The sequence below is a fragment of the Vespula vulgaris genome, chromosome 14, assembly GCF_905475345.1.
Source record: "Vespula vulgaris chromosome 14, iyVesVulg1.1, whole genome shotgun sequence".
Lineage (NCBI taxonomy): Eukaryota > Metazoa > Arthropoda > Insecta > Hymenoptera > Vespidae > Vespula > Vespula vulgaris.
In genome coordinates this window covers 4684094-4699899 of record NC_066599.1, presented here as the reverse complement: position 1 = coordinate 4699899, position 15806 = coordinate 4684094, and the positions used below count along the sequence as shown (strand labels likewise).

The window sequence follows — 15806 nt, the reverse complement described above, 5'->3', positions numbered from 1 at the left end:
TTGTTACTTGTGTAATAGTGGCAAATGATTTCTCATTATACATTTGTTTAGGTGACGAAGATAATCTAGTCGGCGATGGAGAGTGTGATTTGGATACAACTCTATTAGATCTCTGTTTGTTTACCTCTTTATTGCATCTAGTCGATGAATCTATAATGCTGGAATGTTTGCCTCTCAATGGTGATAATACTCGCGTCTTTATATTTATATTATATAAATCATTAGTCTTTGTAGATCTATCTGGTGAATGTTTTAATTTTTCAGGAATATCGCTTTTGGTTACACTGACTTTAAATTTTTGTGGATTACAAGCTTTGCTTGATATTTTTTCTAGACTATCGTGTTTAACTTTCGAAATTAACGAATTAGACTTTCCTTTCTTGTCTTCTTTTATCGTTGGGTTAAATAACTTGGATATATTAGTCGTTTCCTTTCTACTACGTTTCTTATCAGATTTGAAGTTTTTAACTTGAGTTTCGGATTCATCGCTGAATCCAGAAAAATCTGGATCAGTTTTTGATAACTTTCTTTTCCATTCTTCCTTATTATTTCGTGAAATAGTTTTCACATTCATAGAACATTCAGAGCTTTCCAAATAGATGCTATCCAAATCGCTTTTCATTTCAATGGATTTCGAATATTTCTTGGAAATGTAAAATTTCTTCGAAATTTCAATCGTGTTTCTATGATCGTTGATGGTTTTCATCAAGGTACTTTCATTAATACTCGTTGACCTATCTTTCTTCGGAAGATATGTTTTTTTCGTACTATGATCGTTCAGGCTATCGATCGAGAAACTATACTCGGCTTCATTCAGCATGCAGTTAGACAAGTCCAGTTGATGCATTTTTTCTTGATTCTTACCTTTAAGAGCTTCTTGCATTTCCTCCATTTGAGTTACCCATTCTGGTTTCCTATACTCTTTTGTGCCAAGGATACCTAACAATGAATATATTATTATATCAAATGTAATTGTTTTGGTCCCTTTCAGTCCCAGATATTTAAAGCAATGCTGGTTGAAAATTATTTAATCTAATATTTTAAGCAGGAACGCATTATGGCTATGCATTAATTCGTTATAGAGCAAAGTATTCTACAATAAATAAATAAATAAATAAATAAATAAATAAATAAATAAATAATTAACGACCCTTGCTTGAAAACCTTTGTTGGGACTCAAAGGGCTTGATAGTTTCTATGAATTTATCTACGAACGAAATATCAAAATAATGTGCATAAAGGATGTGAATAGTGTTCAGTGTAATCGAATTATTGTGATAGTCTGATAGGATTTTTAGGATAATTAAAAGGTCAATAATGATTCCACTTCAAGCGCAGAGCTGAAAAGAACTAGGATATAAATTAACAAATTTTGAAAAATATTTCAAAAAGTCAACGATCTCTTTGATTCGACTATAATAATCACCTTCTACAGACAAATATGTCATTGTGGTGGATACTCCAAGTGGATTATGCGCTTCAAATACGATTTCACCGGTGTCATCCGGGTAAGTTTCTGCGATTGTTAGTACCGAAGTTCCATCTTCAAATTCTTCAATTTGGAATTCTTGAGATGATACAATTTCCATTCCCTGTTTGTACCATTTTCCTTCTGGTTTCGGCTTTCCTTTGACCTTTACTTCCAGTCTACGAAAAAACGAATGAATCCAATCAAAATCATTTTTATCGTTCTTTCATTTTTTTTCCTTTTTCTTTTATCTTTATTACCTGGTTAATTCTCCATCTTTAGTAGGAATTAACTGAGGAAGTTTCTTTATTATTTCTGGAGCAGATTCCTCTGTATCAGTATCGAAGAGAGGCGTCTCCTAAAAATAATTTTTATGCATTAAATATATATATATTTATTATTATTATTATTATTATTATTACTATTATTTTATATCTTTTTATTATTGCCTTTGGCGATAATAGGTCCTCTTCCGAACCACTTTGTCCTGTAGTAAGGGACGTTGCAATGATCGACGATGCAATCTCTGAATCTGGTACGTATTCATAGGCTGAAGACATATTAAATAAATTTTATTTCGATACCTGATTCTTAATGATTGATCGATTAAATAATTAAAAATTAATTAACCTTCGACGATAAGCGACGATGTGCAAACAGCCTCGCCAATAGGATTTACAGCACGACACGTATATTGACCCGCATCCTCAGGAAATACCTCAGTAATTGCAAGACTACATACACCTTCGGTGTCTTGCAAGATAGTTATTTCTTTGCCTTCTTTAATCAGTTTGTCATCGTGATACCATTCGACTTTTGGCGTTGGTTTACCTTGTACGACACATGTTAGATTTACGCTCTCACCATCCATCACTCTAACAGGCGATAATCTTTTTACGAATGTTGGTGATATTAATTCAGTAGCTTCCTCCCACGTTGTATCGAGAAGATTAATGGTAGCTGTACACGTAACTGATCCACCTACATTCTCAGCACGACAGGTGTACGTGCCTGCGAATTCTGGTTTGATCTCTTTCACCAGTAATACCGATCTGTTTTCCTTCGTAACTATTCTCATTTGGGCCGTAGACTGTTAAATAAAACAAATTTATGATATTATTTAATGTTTTATTATTTCTATTAAAAAATCATATAAAAAGAAATTTAATTTAATTACCTCTAGGGGACGACTTTCGTAGAACCATTGGAAGGAAGCTGTTGGATAAGAATCTACTCGCGCTTCCATGATTACAACTTCCCCTTCTGTGACTATTTGCGGTTGTATAGGCTCGATAAATCGTGGAGCTTTCACTTCGTCTGATTTATCTTCGCGTTCTTTTATGGTAACCGAACCGGAACTTCGAGCTTCTCCAGCAGGATTTTGTACTCTTATCTCATATTTTCCACCGTCTGTTTTAACGGGTGAAGGTATCAACAGTTCCGCAGTATTTTCATAAATCTTTATCAGGCGGTTTTTGCTGGGTGTAATTTCAATTCCGTTACGATACCATTTTACTTCTGGTTTTGGCTTGCTTTCGAAGTCAGCCGTTAACTTTAGAGGTTTATCTCGTTCTGCTACCAATGCTGGCAAAGGTTTTGTTATTGTAGGAGCCTGCATCACCTCTGGTTTGGAAACTTTAACGATATTACTGATAATCAAATTGGCTCTGCATTCTGCCCGACCGAATTTGTTGACGGCACATACGCGATAAGTTATTTCATCTTGTGGCGTAGGTTCAAGAATAGTTAATCTAGCTTCTCCTGTTTCCGGATTAAACTTTATTTCCATTCCTTTTTTTGGTCTGATTTCCTTATCACCACGATACCATTTTACTTCAGGGACTGGCGTACCAGTAACAACGCATTCCAGCGTTGCTGGTTTATGTTCTTCGACCATAAGTGGCTTGATTGGCGTAGAGAAATGAGGAGCAATACCTTCCTCTTCTTTTTCTATTAAAAAAATTTTTTTTTTAATTAATAGTCATGCTGTAATATTAGCATGCAGAAGAAACACACGATAAAATTCTTTTAATAAAAAACTTATAACATGCAGATATTTTCATATATCTTTTTTATATCTAATTTTATAGATTACGATTATTAGAAAAATAAGGATGTATTATTTATGAATATAAAAGTTTTGTTTGGAAAATATATGTAAAATTATAAATACATACATAAGGAAAAAACATTTTATTTTTATAAAAAAATATCTAAATCTATTCCAATTCTAAAATTAGTAAATGAAGGTGTTAATATTAAAAGGATTTAAAAATTATTAATGCAACTATTCGAAGTGAGTAAAAATGAACACACAAATCACACCATCTTTGATAATATTACTACCAAAGATGACGAGATTCACTGTAGAAGTTGCAACTCCTGCCGGATTCGACGCTCTGCAAGAATACATTCCCGCATCTTCTTCTTTCACCTTGGTAATTTCCAAAGTAGCCGTTGTTTCAAATATCGTCATGATATATTTTTCACTTGCATGAAGTTCTTGCTCATTTCTATACCAAGAAATTTCGGGGACTGGATTACCAACGACGGTACACGTAAATTTAGCGGGTTGTTCAAGTTCCGCAACAATTGGTTGTAGTTTTTGGATGAATCTTGGCGCAATTGTTTTATCTTTATCTATAATCGGTATATCAACTTGTGTATGTTGTCTACGTCTTCGTTTAGTTTCTTCTGTGACACGTTCTTGAATTACTTCTTCAACTTTGTAATCATCTTGGACAATTTCTTCTGGTTTCTTATCGGTTTTGATTATCTTTTCTTTACGAGTTATTTGGAAATCTTGGACAGAAGTAACAACGTCTTCTGCAATTACTTGCTTCTCCTCGACCATTACAGGACTAATATCTGCTTTAGGTTTATCTTTCTTCTTAGGTTTTTTCAATATCAAATCAGTTCTAATTTCTTCTTTTTCTTCCGGTTTCTCAGGAGCTGTTTCTAATTTTATTAATTCTGTTTCTACCACCTCTTCTCTTTCTCCGACTTTTATAATTGCTTTTTGTTTCTCAGGTTTCAATTTCTTCGTTACATCTTCAACACTTTCGATATCTTTTTCAACAATATCTAACGATTTTTCATCTTTCCTTTCTTCTGGTTTCCGTTTTATTTTTCTCCAGGCTATATCAGTCTTTTCAATGACGTCCTCATCTTCTTCTTTCTTCTCGTGTACTTGTTCGACCTGTAGAACCTCTTCGGTTTTCTTTTCAGGTTTCCTAGCTTTCCGCCATGGCATTATTTTTATTTCACTAGTTTCTATTTCCTTTCCTTCTGATACTTCCGTAACTTTTTCAGGACGAGACTTAGGAATTATGACTCCTTTTTCCTCAATTATAGTTGCTTCTTTCAATTCAAATATTTCTTTTTCTTCGTGTATTTCTGTTATCACCTGTTCTTGATCAATTGGTACAACAGTAACCTCTTCTTTAAAATCAACCACTTTCTTTGCCTTTCGGGGCCGTCGCCAGGGTAAAATACTAACTTCATCTGATTTTTCTTCATCGGGTTTTTCAATAACAGTAATAGAAATAACTTCGTCCGGTTTGCCTTTTTCTGGTTTCTTTTCTTTTTTAAGAGGCTTCAATTTCACTTCTTCTGGTACTTCTACTCTAGGTTCCTTCTTTTCTATAGGCTTCAAAGTTATTTGCTCTTTCGATTCTTCCTCTTTGGAAATCCGTCTCACAGGTTTCAATTTAACTTCCTCTGGTTTAACCTCCTCTGGAATCTTTTCCTTTCTGACAGGTTTAAGTTTAATTTCTTCTGGTACCTCTACATCTGGTTTTTTCTTTTCTATAGGCTTCAAAGTTATTTGCTCTTTCGTTTCTTCCTCTTTGGAAATCCGTCTCACAGGTTTCAATGTCACTTCTTCTGGTTTAACCTCCTCTGGAATCTTTTCCTTTCTGACAGGTTTAAGTTTAATTTCTTCTGGTACTTCTACTTCTGGCTTCTTCCTTTCTATAGGTTTCAAAGTTACTTCTTCTTTTCTTTCTTCTTCTTTAGAAATTCGTTTTACAGGTTTCAATTTAACTTCCTCTGGTTTAACCTCCTCTGGAATCTTTTCCTTTCTGACAGGTTTAAGTTTAATTTCTTCTGGTACCTCTACTTCTGGTTTTTTCTTTTCTATAGGCTTCAAAGTTATTTGCTCTTTCGTTTCTTCCTCTTTGGAAATCCGTCTCACAGGTTTCAATGTCACTTCTTCTGGTTTAACCTCCTCTGGAATCTTTTCCTTTCTGACAGGTTTAAGTTTAATTTCTTCTGGTACTTCTACTTCTGGCTTCTTCCTTTCTATAGGTTTCAAAGTTACTTCTTCTTTTCTTTCTTCTTCTTTAGAAATTCGTTTTACAGGTTTCAATTTAACTTCCTCTGGTTTAACCTCCTCTGGAATCTTTTCCTTTCTGACAGGTTTAAGTTTAATTTCTTCTGGTACCTCTACTTCTGGTTTTTTCTTTTCTATAGGCTTCAAAGTTATTTGCTCTTTCGTTTCTTCCTCTTTGGAAATCCGTCTCACAGGTTTCAATGTCACTTCTTCTGGTTTAACCTCCTCTGGAATCTTTTCCTTTCTGACAGGTTTAAGTTTAATTTCTTCTGGTACCTCTACTTCTGGTTTTTTCTTTTCTATAGGCTTCAAAGTTATTTGCTCTTTCGTTTCTTCCTCTTTGGAAATCCGTCTCACAGGTTTCAATGTCACTTCTTCTGGTTTAACCTCCTCTGGAATCTTTTCCTTTCTGACAGGTTTAAGTTTAATTTCTTCTGGTACTTCTACTTCTGGCTTCTTCCTTTCTATAGGTTTCAAAGTTACTTCTTCTTTTCTTTCTTCTTCTTTAGAAATTCGTTTTACAGGTTTCAATTTAACTTCCTCTGGTTTAACCTCCTCTGGAATCTTTTCCTTTCTGACAGGTTTAAGTTTAATTTCTTCTGGTACCTCTACTTCTGGCTTCTTCCTTTCTATAGGTTTCAAAGTTACTTCTTCTTTTCTTTCTTCTTCTTTAGAAATTCGTTTTACAGGTTTCAGTGTCACTTCTTCTGGTTTAAACTCCTCTGGAATCTTTTCCTTTCTGACAGGTTTAAGTTTAATTTCTTCTGGTACCTCTACTTCTGGTTTCTTCCTTTCTATAGGTTTCAAAGTTACTTCTTCTTTCCTTTCTTCTTCTTTAGAAATTCGTTTTACAGGTTTCAGTGTCACTTCTTCTGGTTTAACCTCCTCTGGAATCTTTTCCTTTCTGACAGGTTTAAGTTTAATTTCTTCTGGTACCTCTACTTCTGGTTTCTTCCTTTCTATAGGTTTCAAAGTTACTTCTTCTTTTCTTTCTTCTTCTTTAGAAATTCGTTTTACAGGTTTCAGTGTCACTTCTTCTGGTTTAACCTCCTCTGGAATCTTTTCCTTTCTGACAGGTTTAAGTTTAATTTGTTCTGGTATTTCTATTTCTGGTTTCTTCTTATCTATAGGCTTCAAAGTTATTTCTTCTTTTCTTTCTTCTTCTTTAGAAATTCGTTTTACAGGTTTCAGTGTCACTTCTTCTGGTTTAACCTCCTCTGGAATCTTTTCCTTCCTAACTGGTTTAAGTTTAATTTCTTCTAGTACTTCTACTTCTGGCTTCTTCCTTTCTACAGGTTTCAAAGTTACTTCTTCTTTTCTTTCTTCTTCTTTAGAAATTCGTTTTACAGGTTTCAGTGTCACTTCTTCTGGTTTAACATCCTCTGGAATCTTTTCCTTCCTGACAGGTTTAAGTTTAATTTCTTCTGGTACCTCTACTTCTGGTTTCTTCTTTTCTATAGGCTTCAAAGTTACTTCTTCTTTTCTTTCTTCTTCTTTAGAAATTCGTTTTACAGGTTTCAATTTAACTTCCTCTGGTTTAACCTCCTCTGGAATCTTTTCCTTTCTGACAGGTTTAAGTTTAATTTCTTCTGGTACCTCTACTTCTGGTTTCTTCCTTTCTATAGGTTTCAAAGTTACTTCTTCTTTTCTTTCTTCTTCTTTAGAAATTCGTTTTACAGGTTTCAGTGTCACTTCTTCTGGTTTAACCTCCTCTGGAATCTTTTCCTTCCTAACTGGTTTAAGTTTAATTTCTTCTGGTACTTCTACTTCTGGCTTCTTCCTTTCTACAGGTTTCAAAGTTACTTCTTCTTTTCTTTCTTCTTCTTTAGAAATTCGTTTTACAGGTTTCAGTGTCACTTCTTCTGGTTTAACCTCCTCTGGAATCTTTTCCTTCCTGACAGGTTTAAGTTTAATTTCTTCTGGTACTTCTATTTCTGGTTTCTTCTTATCTATAGGCTTCAAAGTTATTTCTTCTTTTCTTTCTTCTTCTTTAGAAATTCGTTTTACAGGTTTCAATATTACTTCCTCTGGTTTAACTTCCTCTGGAACCTTTTCCTTCCTAACTGGTTTAAGTTTAACTTCCTGTGGTTTAATCTCTTCTGGAACCTTTTCCTTCTTAATAGGTTTAAGTTTAACTTCTGCTGATATATCTTCTTTTGATGTCTTTCTATCTATAGGTTTCGAGATTATCTCTTCTCTTGTTTTCTGTTCTTTTGGAATTCTTTTGACAGGTTTAAGTGTCACTTCCTCAGATGTCATATCTTCTGGTACTTTTTGTTTCTTAACCAATGTAATCTTTGTCTGATCTGGTGTTTCTTCAATTAGCTTTTTGATTTCAGTTTTTAATATTTCTTTGTCTTCCTCTTTAGGAATAAGTTCAGATGAAATTTCTATTTCAGGTTTACTTTCTGGCATTATTTTAGTCGAAGGTTTTCTTCCGCGCCTCCAAGGAAGTTCTGTCTTTTCTTCAATTTTTTCTCCATTTACAAGCTGTTCCAATCTTTCTGGTTTCGATAGCTCTTGTGGAATTGGGGCGACAGGCTTCAGCGTTGGTTTTTCTATTTCCCCTTGTTCTAGTGGTCTGCTACCACGTCTAGTAGGTTTTAAACTTAACGTTCTAAAATCTTCGATTATCTGTCCATCTTTTCTAGTTATTTGCTTTGTTTCTTCTACTTTTGAAGGTATCTGTTCGGTTACTGGTAATTCCGGCACAGGAGGTTTTATTTTTCCTGCACGACGCCAAGGCGCACTAGAAGAATCCAGGGGAACTTCCTCCAGAGTTTCCTCAAGTTTAACTGGCATGGTAATTTCTGTTTTCTTTCGTGGCTGTTTCTTTTCTTCCTCTTTTTCTTCTGGTTTTTCTCGCGTAATAGGTTTTAATATTACTTCCTCCTGTACTTTTTCTTCTTCCTCTTCCTTTTCCTTTGTTATTGTACGACTCACTTTTTTATCATGTAGCCAAGGAGTTTGAGATATTTGCTCGCTAGGAATTTCCTGCTTTTTGGGTAGGTCTTCCGTCTTTGGTTTTTTACCTCGAATCCATGGAACAGGCATCTCTTTTTGAATTACGTGTTCAGTCTTTTGTATTTTATCAGTTGTTATTTTAGTATGATCTTCTTCTTCAACGTAAGGTGCTTTGTCTAATGGTTTCTTTCCTTTTATCCATGGTACTGGCGTTTCTTCCTTAACTTCCTTCTTTACAGTTTCTACGTCTCTGTCAATTTGGAGAGTAGTTATATCTTCTTTTTCCTGGAAGGGCATCTTTTCTTTTTGTTTTTTAATGCCCCTTAACCACGGTACAGCTTCTTCAATTTTATGTTGTTCTACCGTTGTATCTTTTTGAATATTTAAAAATTTACTATCTTCCTGCTCTTCGACATATTCTGTAGTTTTGTCTTCGACCGTCTGTAATTCTATCGTTTTCGTGATTTTCTTTGTCGTTTCCTTTTTTTCTGGTTTTATCGATTTTAATGAAACATCTTCGAGAGTTTCTTTTGTCACTTTTTTTTTGTCTATCTTTGTCTTTTTTAACGTTACCTTTTCCTCCGTCCAAGGTTTTGTTTCGGTTACCTGAGGTATTTTATCGATCTTCTTAATTTTAGATTCATTAGTTTCCATTTCAGAAGTAACAATCAATCTTGTTGTATCTTCTCCCTCGGTATAAGGACCAGTTTCCTCTGATACTAATTTCTTTTCGATTGTTTTATCTTTTACGCTCGGTTTCTTGATATCAATCGTTTCTTTTTTTGAAGACTTTAAATCGACCTTTTCGATTTCCTCTTTAGGAATATCCTTTTTATCCGGTCTTGCTTTTTTCAACATGATTTTCTCTTCGGTCCAAGGTTTAGGTTCAATTTCTTCCTTATCTATTTTTTTTGTTTCTTTTACATCGGTAGATATGCGAAGTAATTCAATGCTCTCTTCATCATGATATTCATCCTTTCGAATGTCTTCCTTAGATATTTCCATAATCGTTTTAGTGACTGGCTTGAGATCAACTTCTTCGAGTGTTGATTTCTGCACTTCCGTTTTAACAGATTTAGTCGGTTTAAGTTCTACCGTTTCTGGTGTTTCTTTAATTAACGTTTTTCTTTCGACCTTAGCTTTCTTCAAAGTGACTTTTTCTTCCGTCCAAGGTTTAGATTGTTCTATTTTTTCAGTAACAATTTTTTCTTTTGTAATCCTCTTTTCTTCGGATATCTTAGATACATCTAGAAGTGTGGTGTCTTCTTGTTCTACGTACTCGACCTTTTCATCTTTTTTCGTAACTTTCTTTTCCGTTTTAGCTGGCTTTAATTCGATTTCAATCGTTTCCTTCAAAATTGGTTTTTTAACAGGTTCACTTTTTTTAAGAGTAATTTTTTCTTCGGTCCATGGCTTAGGTCTTTCTTCATCTTTCCTGAGAACCGATTCATCCACTCTACGCAATAGTTTTAAACGTTTAGCGTCCTCTTCTTCAATGTACACATCTTTTGAAACTTCATCGACATATGAAGTGTCAGAGATTTCTTTCTTTGTTAACGTTACATCTTTGGTTACTGGTTTCAACGTTATTGTTTCCTGACTAGGTCGTCTTATCTCTTTTTTATCAATCTTTGTAGACTTGAGTTCAACTTGTTCCAATTTTTCTTTCGGAATGTCACGCGTTACTTGAGGAGTCTTTTTCAAGACGATTTGTTCCTCCGTCCAAGGTTTCTTTTTACTTTCAACCGATTCTAATTTGTCCAATGATACATCTCTCGATTTTGGTTTCTCTCTCCTCCAGGGAGTAACATTCGTAGGTCGAGGTCGATGGCTCACTCGACCTCTTCGCCAAGGTAATGATTCATCTCCGGGTTGAAGAGGTAAGCCCTCTTCATCCAGAAGCAATGGTTCCAATATTACATCCTTTCCTTTTTCTAGACCATCAAAAATTTTTTCTCCAGCTTTTAAACCTGGGCTTGATTCGGCAGGGATCTCGTAATAAGTCCCTTTCCGTTCTGAAAGGTCAGAGTCAATTCATGATTGTGTTCGAATAAACCTTTGAAGATTCAACACTCTTAGGACAATGATGCATTTTCAATAAAAAATTTGTATTATTAATCATAGCTTTAAATAACAATATTTTTATTATGCGTCGAAGCTTTATTTAATAACACAAAGCATATAAAAACGGAATATAAACGAAAAATTTTGGCTAACGATGAAATCATTCCGGTGCAGTATAATATTTTGTAACGTTATGTGTTCTCAAATTAACATGTAGATAAAAGAACGAATACATTCGAAAAATCATGCATTGTAATTTTGGGCACTAGGAACAAGGTATTGAGCCAAATTAAGTACGCAAGAGAGAGAAAGAGAGAGAGAGAGAGAGAGAGAGAGAGAGAGAGAGAGAAATCAAGGCAAACTGCCAAAATGTCGACCTTCGACCACCAGATTTTAATTAAAATACTTCAAACAAGTCTTGTACACCATTGATCTACAGGTAAAAACGATAAAATAAGATGATGCAGCATTCTAAAAGGAAGGCAAGAAGGAATAGGAGAAGGGAAAATAAGGAACTAGTATATTATATTTCTTTGGTACCAACGAAGAAATAAAACTGACAGAAGTGAAAGTGGTGGGAGGTAGTCATGATGCATAAGCGATGTTTGCAAGATCCGAAGGTTGGACAAATCTGAGAAATAGTAGTGGGGAGACCCGACGTACGATGACGTCTTACGCACACCTCTGCTTCCAACATTAGGCTACCCTTAATAGTCATCTACTGGAAGGCGAAGATGAAGAAGCGTAAGAACACTTGCAAGGATAAGAAGAATAAGACTAACGATCTTTAATGCCTATTCTTTTCACGCTCGCGTTATATACTCTTTTAAATTCTTTTCGATTCTTTTCCAAAGTGTTCTCTGTGTATATATTTAAAATTGTGCTTCGTTAATAACATTAAAGAGTGTATTGTGTTTAAAAGTGAAAGAAAAACAGTTATGACAGTTTTGACAGCTTCGGCCGCATTCGATCGAATCACATATTCTGTTATTTATTTCTTTTTTTTCATACTTGGTTTGATCGAAGTGCGGCCGTAATTGAAATGGACACATCTGTCTTTGTTTCGTGACAAATCGTTGCGAAGATAGTGCATTGATTTTGAGACGAATTTCATACTCTTATACAACGTGGTGCTACGAAATAATATATAAAAGTGATCACAATTTATCTTATTGTTTTGTTGTTCGCAAAAAATTGACGAATCGTTCTTTCTTCAGAAGATCTTAATATACATGGTTGGTGCTGATCATATTTTATATTTCTTTTTTTTCAAAGAACATTGTTTGATATATTATCGTTAAAGCGACCAAACAATGAGGCGCGTCTAACGCGCTTCGTTTCGCGAATTGCGTGAACGGGGGCAGTGATCTACTATATTCAACTGTGTGACACATGATATTTATTGGATGAATCATTTACGATTGGAGTGGTCATGTATAAAAATAAAAATAAAGTCAGCAGTTAACGTCTAGCGGTGCGTCGTTGTCCCTGACCCTGTTATCCTTGTCTCAACACCCACTTAAAACTTTCTGTTTTATGAGATCATCATGTTTTTCTGTTTTAATCTATTAATCATTCTTTTAATAATTATTTTTTATTCGAATTATTAAATTACATTTATAACGAATTTGTCAAATTATAATATTGGAAAAGTAGTATACGCTTTAGATCGAATTGATTTCTCTTATATACTCGTCAAGAGGTTCTCGAAAATACGAGTAATAATATCATCTAAGGACCTCCTCGACGTGGGCAAAGAGGGATTCCTCGAATGCGTACTGATGTCTAACCAGAAATAATTCGCTCCCGCATTCGAGAGTACGCTGACACGCGCTCTCCCGTATTATTTCTGGCTACGTTGAATCACTGACAGCTGGTAGAGCCGAAATAGTCTGCTTCGTCGACCTGCTCCCTCCCATAGCGCGTTCATTGCCGATGGTGCTTGGAGATCGAAGACACGAAGACACGAAGACACGAAGATGAAGAAAATAAAGCCCTCGATGAGATGATTCATCATCGAGTTGTTACTACTTTTTTACGTTGGCGAATACAGAATCTTGGCACGTATTTTGTTTTTCAGGTGGTTGCCGTTTCAAGGTCGTCGGTAGAAAAATTTCGACTTTCCTTTTTCGAATTCTGGCCCGCATTAATTTGAAAATATTTACAGCTTTGCAGCTTTTTCTTGCGATACATTAGAGATTCGTCGATGAAATTGATCGTTCGAGAAAATTCTCTTCAGATATTTCTTTCTTTTTCTTTTTCTTTTTTCTTTTTTTTGGAATAAAAAATGGAACGTTGCATGAAGGAATGTGAAAGAGAACGATGTCGTTCCATTCACGGTACATGGCAATGCGTTATATCCGGCTAATATTCCAAGCATTGAAACGCAAGACGAACGGATTACATATCCAGTTGAAATACTCGTATACCATTGAATGCGTAATATAGCCTTCGCAAGGTATTTTTTTGAAAAGATCGGCGATTCGTAGCTAATAGAAGATAGAAATATGATTTGGCTAGACGTAGCCAAGTCAGAGGTATAATCGGTTAAAGATATGTTAGAGAAAAAAAGCAGACGAGTGCTTGTGGAAAGCTCTCATGAATTTACGGAGTCTTCGTAGAGTTTCGTACCGGTCGCCAAATATAGTTAGGTAATGTAATACACGTCACGTGGTCAGAAATAGCCGAAGAAGAGGGCCTAGGAGGGTGTGCACACGGCACTGACGTGTTCGCTTGCCTCTCCTTTTGAAACGACCGAAAGAGCAGAAACTAGCGAAGAAAATATGTTTTATCTTAAGACGAGCTCTCTTCACGCTCGTTAAACTAGCTGCGGGGGGAAAGCCGACACTTAGAATGTTAAAATTCTCGTCAAACAAACGTTCCAAAATGGCGGTACATTTTCACGATTCGAATAATCCTACAAAATCTTACGAACAATTTTACAAGCTATTCTTTGAAATAAAATAATTTTCTTTAACCTGTCATAAGATACGATAAACTGGAATTATCTATTGGAACTAAATTATGTTGTTTCTATTCTATTTCCTCCCCTATTTATTTTTCTTACGGTCCGCGTACCACGCCTGCTTTTTTCCCTCCCCACTTACGTTATATTTCGTGCATATATACGACGAAAAAACGTACCGTTTAGCTTTATCTTTTCTTTCCTTTCTCTGATTAAAATGCGCTTTATCGCTCTCTTAATCGCGTTAATTTCCTTAATTAATTTATATATTGGTCTAGCGGCAACGTCCGCCGAATCGATAACAAACCAGACGTGGACGTATTTTCAATTCGTTTTTATTAGACTTTTCCATTGTACAATAATAAATAATCGATTAGTAAAATGTTAGCTAATAACTTGACAACGGAGTGCATAGAGAAACGCTTTTAATTCTTTTTTTTCTTCTTTTTTGTGGGGGTTGGGCGGGGTTTTCATCATTAGCGCGACTGTAATTGTTCTTGCTTAGTGATGTTTATCGCACGAACAAAAAAACGATTTACACATTTCTATGTCTATATACGTATAATTATCTTCTAACATTATGTGTATCTAAAACGAGAAACATTGACAAGATGCTACATCGAACGAGTAAACGAGTTTATTATAATTCATCGACGTACTTTCGACGTTACTTGACATATATTTTCTTTTCCATTCTTCTGATCTTTTTGCTTCCTTTCATCTTTCTCTATATATCTATCATGTTTCATATTTACAAAGTATATTATTTAGATTTTATCGATCTATCGACAGTTCGAAGCACCACCTGTACAAGTAATCTTTCTTTTCATTTTTTTTGTTTCATTTTCTTTTTTTTTTAAATCGGACACGGAGACGTACGTAAGGAGCGTCTCGCTCGTTAATCAACACCTGTTTTCACCCTACGTTCGTCCTGTTAAAAAAAAAAAAATCAAAATATGTGGAATACTTTCCTACAATCCTTTGCACATTTCGTCTCACTCTTTTTCTAAGCACCATCTTCGCGATACCTTCGTAAAAACAATTTTCCGTTTTCTTCTTTTCTTTCTTCTGTTTTCAATTGATCAGACTTCAGAAAGAAAATAGAAAAAAATAAAAAAAAAAGATAAACAATTCATTCTAACCTCCATTTTAATCGTTTGCCACTTAGCTCGTTTCACTCGCTCGTCTACTTTCAAACACGACGAGTTAGTATGAACTCCCCGGATTGTGCGAGAATTTTAATTAAGTGGATGAGGGATGAGAAGAGTATTTATGGATTCGTGTAGAGGGTTCAAGAGGAAAATGGGTTATATGATTTTAGAATAACGCAGTAAAAAGCGAAAAAATAAATATACGCACGATACCATTTCATGGACCGTGACGCACATAGAAATCCATATTGCATTTAAGACAATAGCACGATCAACCGAGAGGATAAAATCCTATATGAATATATTTTATCAAAGTTTAATCACGCAATACTGCGATTCTATCATCTCATTTGTCATATGGATTTCTTTGGCAGTTCTCTAGAGGTACGTTTTCGTCAATCCAATCGCGTTTCGTGTTAGCAATTGAATTTGTACTTTTTTTCAGTTCTTACTTTTGACGATGAGTTTCGCAGAGGTTTCTACGGTACCGGCTGAGGTCGTAGCTCTACAGCTGAAAGTGCCAGTGTCTTCTTCGTAAGTTGTTGCAATTAACAGTACAGCATTATTACCCTCGTGAATCATCTGGAAACGTAACAATGTTTTTTCATCAGCCTATTTATTCGAAAATAATTGATGATCTAACAGAAAATAAAAGCTGAATAGTTGTCTCAATAAATCTTACCTGAAAATCGGGCGACTGAGGTATAAGGGCACCTTCCCTGTACCATTGAATCGTTGGCTTTGGTTTTGCTGGAGTAACCTGAGTTTTAAATTGTGCTGGTTGTCCCTCCGAAACGATTTGATCTTTCAGCGGCGATAATTTTGGCAAAACATCAACCGTATCTGGAGCTAAACGAAATA

At 35.1% G+C, this 15806-nt stretch overlaps 1 protein-coding gene across 2 annotated transcripts in view; it reads right to left on the bottom strand.

Moving 5' to 3' along the window:
* Positions 1 to 15806, bottom strand: part of LOC127069216 (titin) — a 126850-nt gene that overhangs the window by 42565 nt on the left and 68479 nt on the right. For both annotated transcript variants that reach the window (XM_051005999.1, XM_051006000.1), the window contains 9 exons: positions 15628 to 15794; positions 15398 to 15527; positions 3815 to 10780; positions 2646 to 3418; positions 2099 to 2558; positions 1891 to 2018; positions 1729 to 1826; positions 1427 to 1647; positions 865 to 939 (listed from right to left, as the gene is read on the bottom strand). In XM_051005999.1, the coding sequence (XP_050861956.1) occupies positions 865 to 939; positions 1427 to 1647; positions 1729 to 1826; positions 1891 to 2018; positions 2099 to 2558; positions 2646 to 3418; positions 3815 to 10780; positions 15398 to 15527; positions 15628 to 15794 (9018 nt within the window). The remainder of the gene's footprint in view (positions 1 to 864; positions 940 to 1426; positions 1648 to 1728; positions 1827 to 1890; positions 2019 to 2098; positions 2559 to 2645; positions 3419 to 3814; positions 10781 to 15397; positions 15528 to 15627; positions 15795 to 15806) is intronic.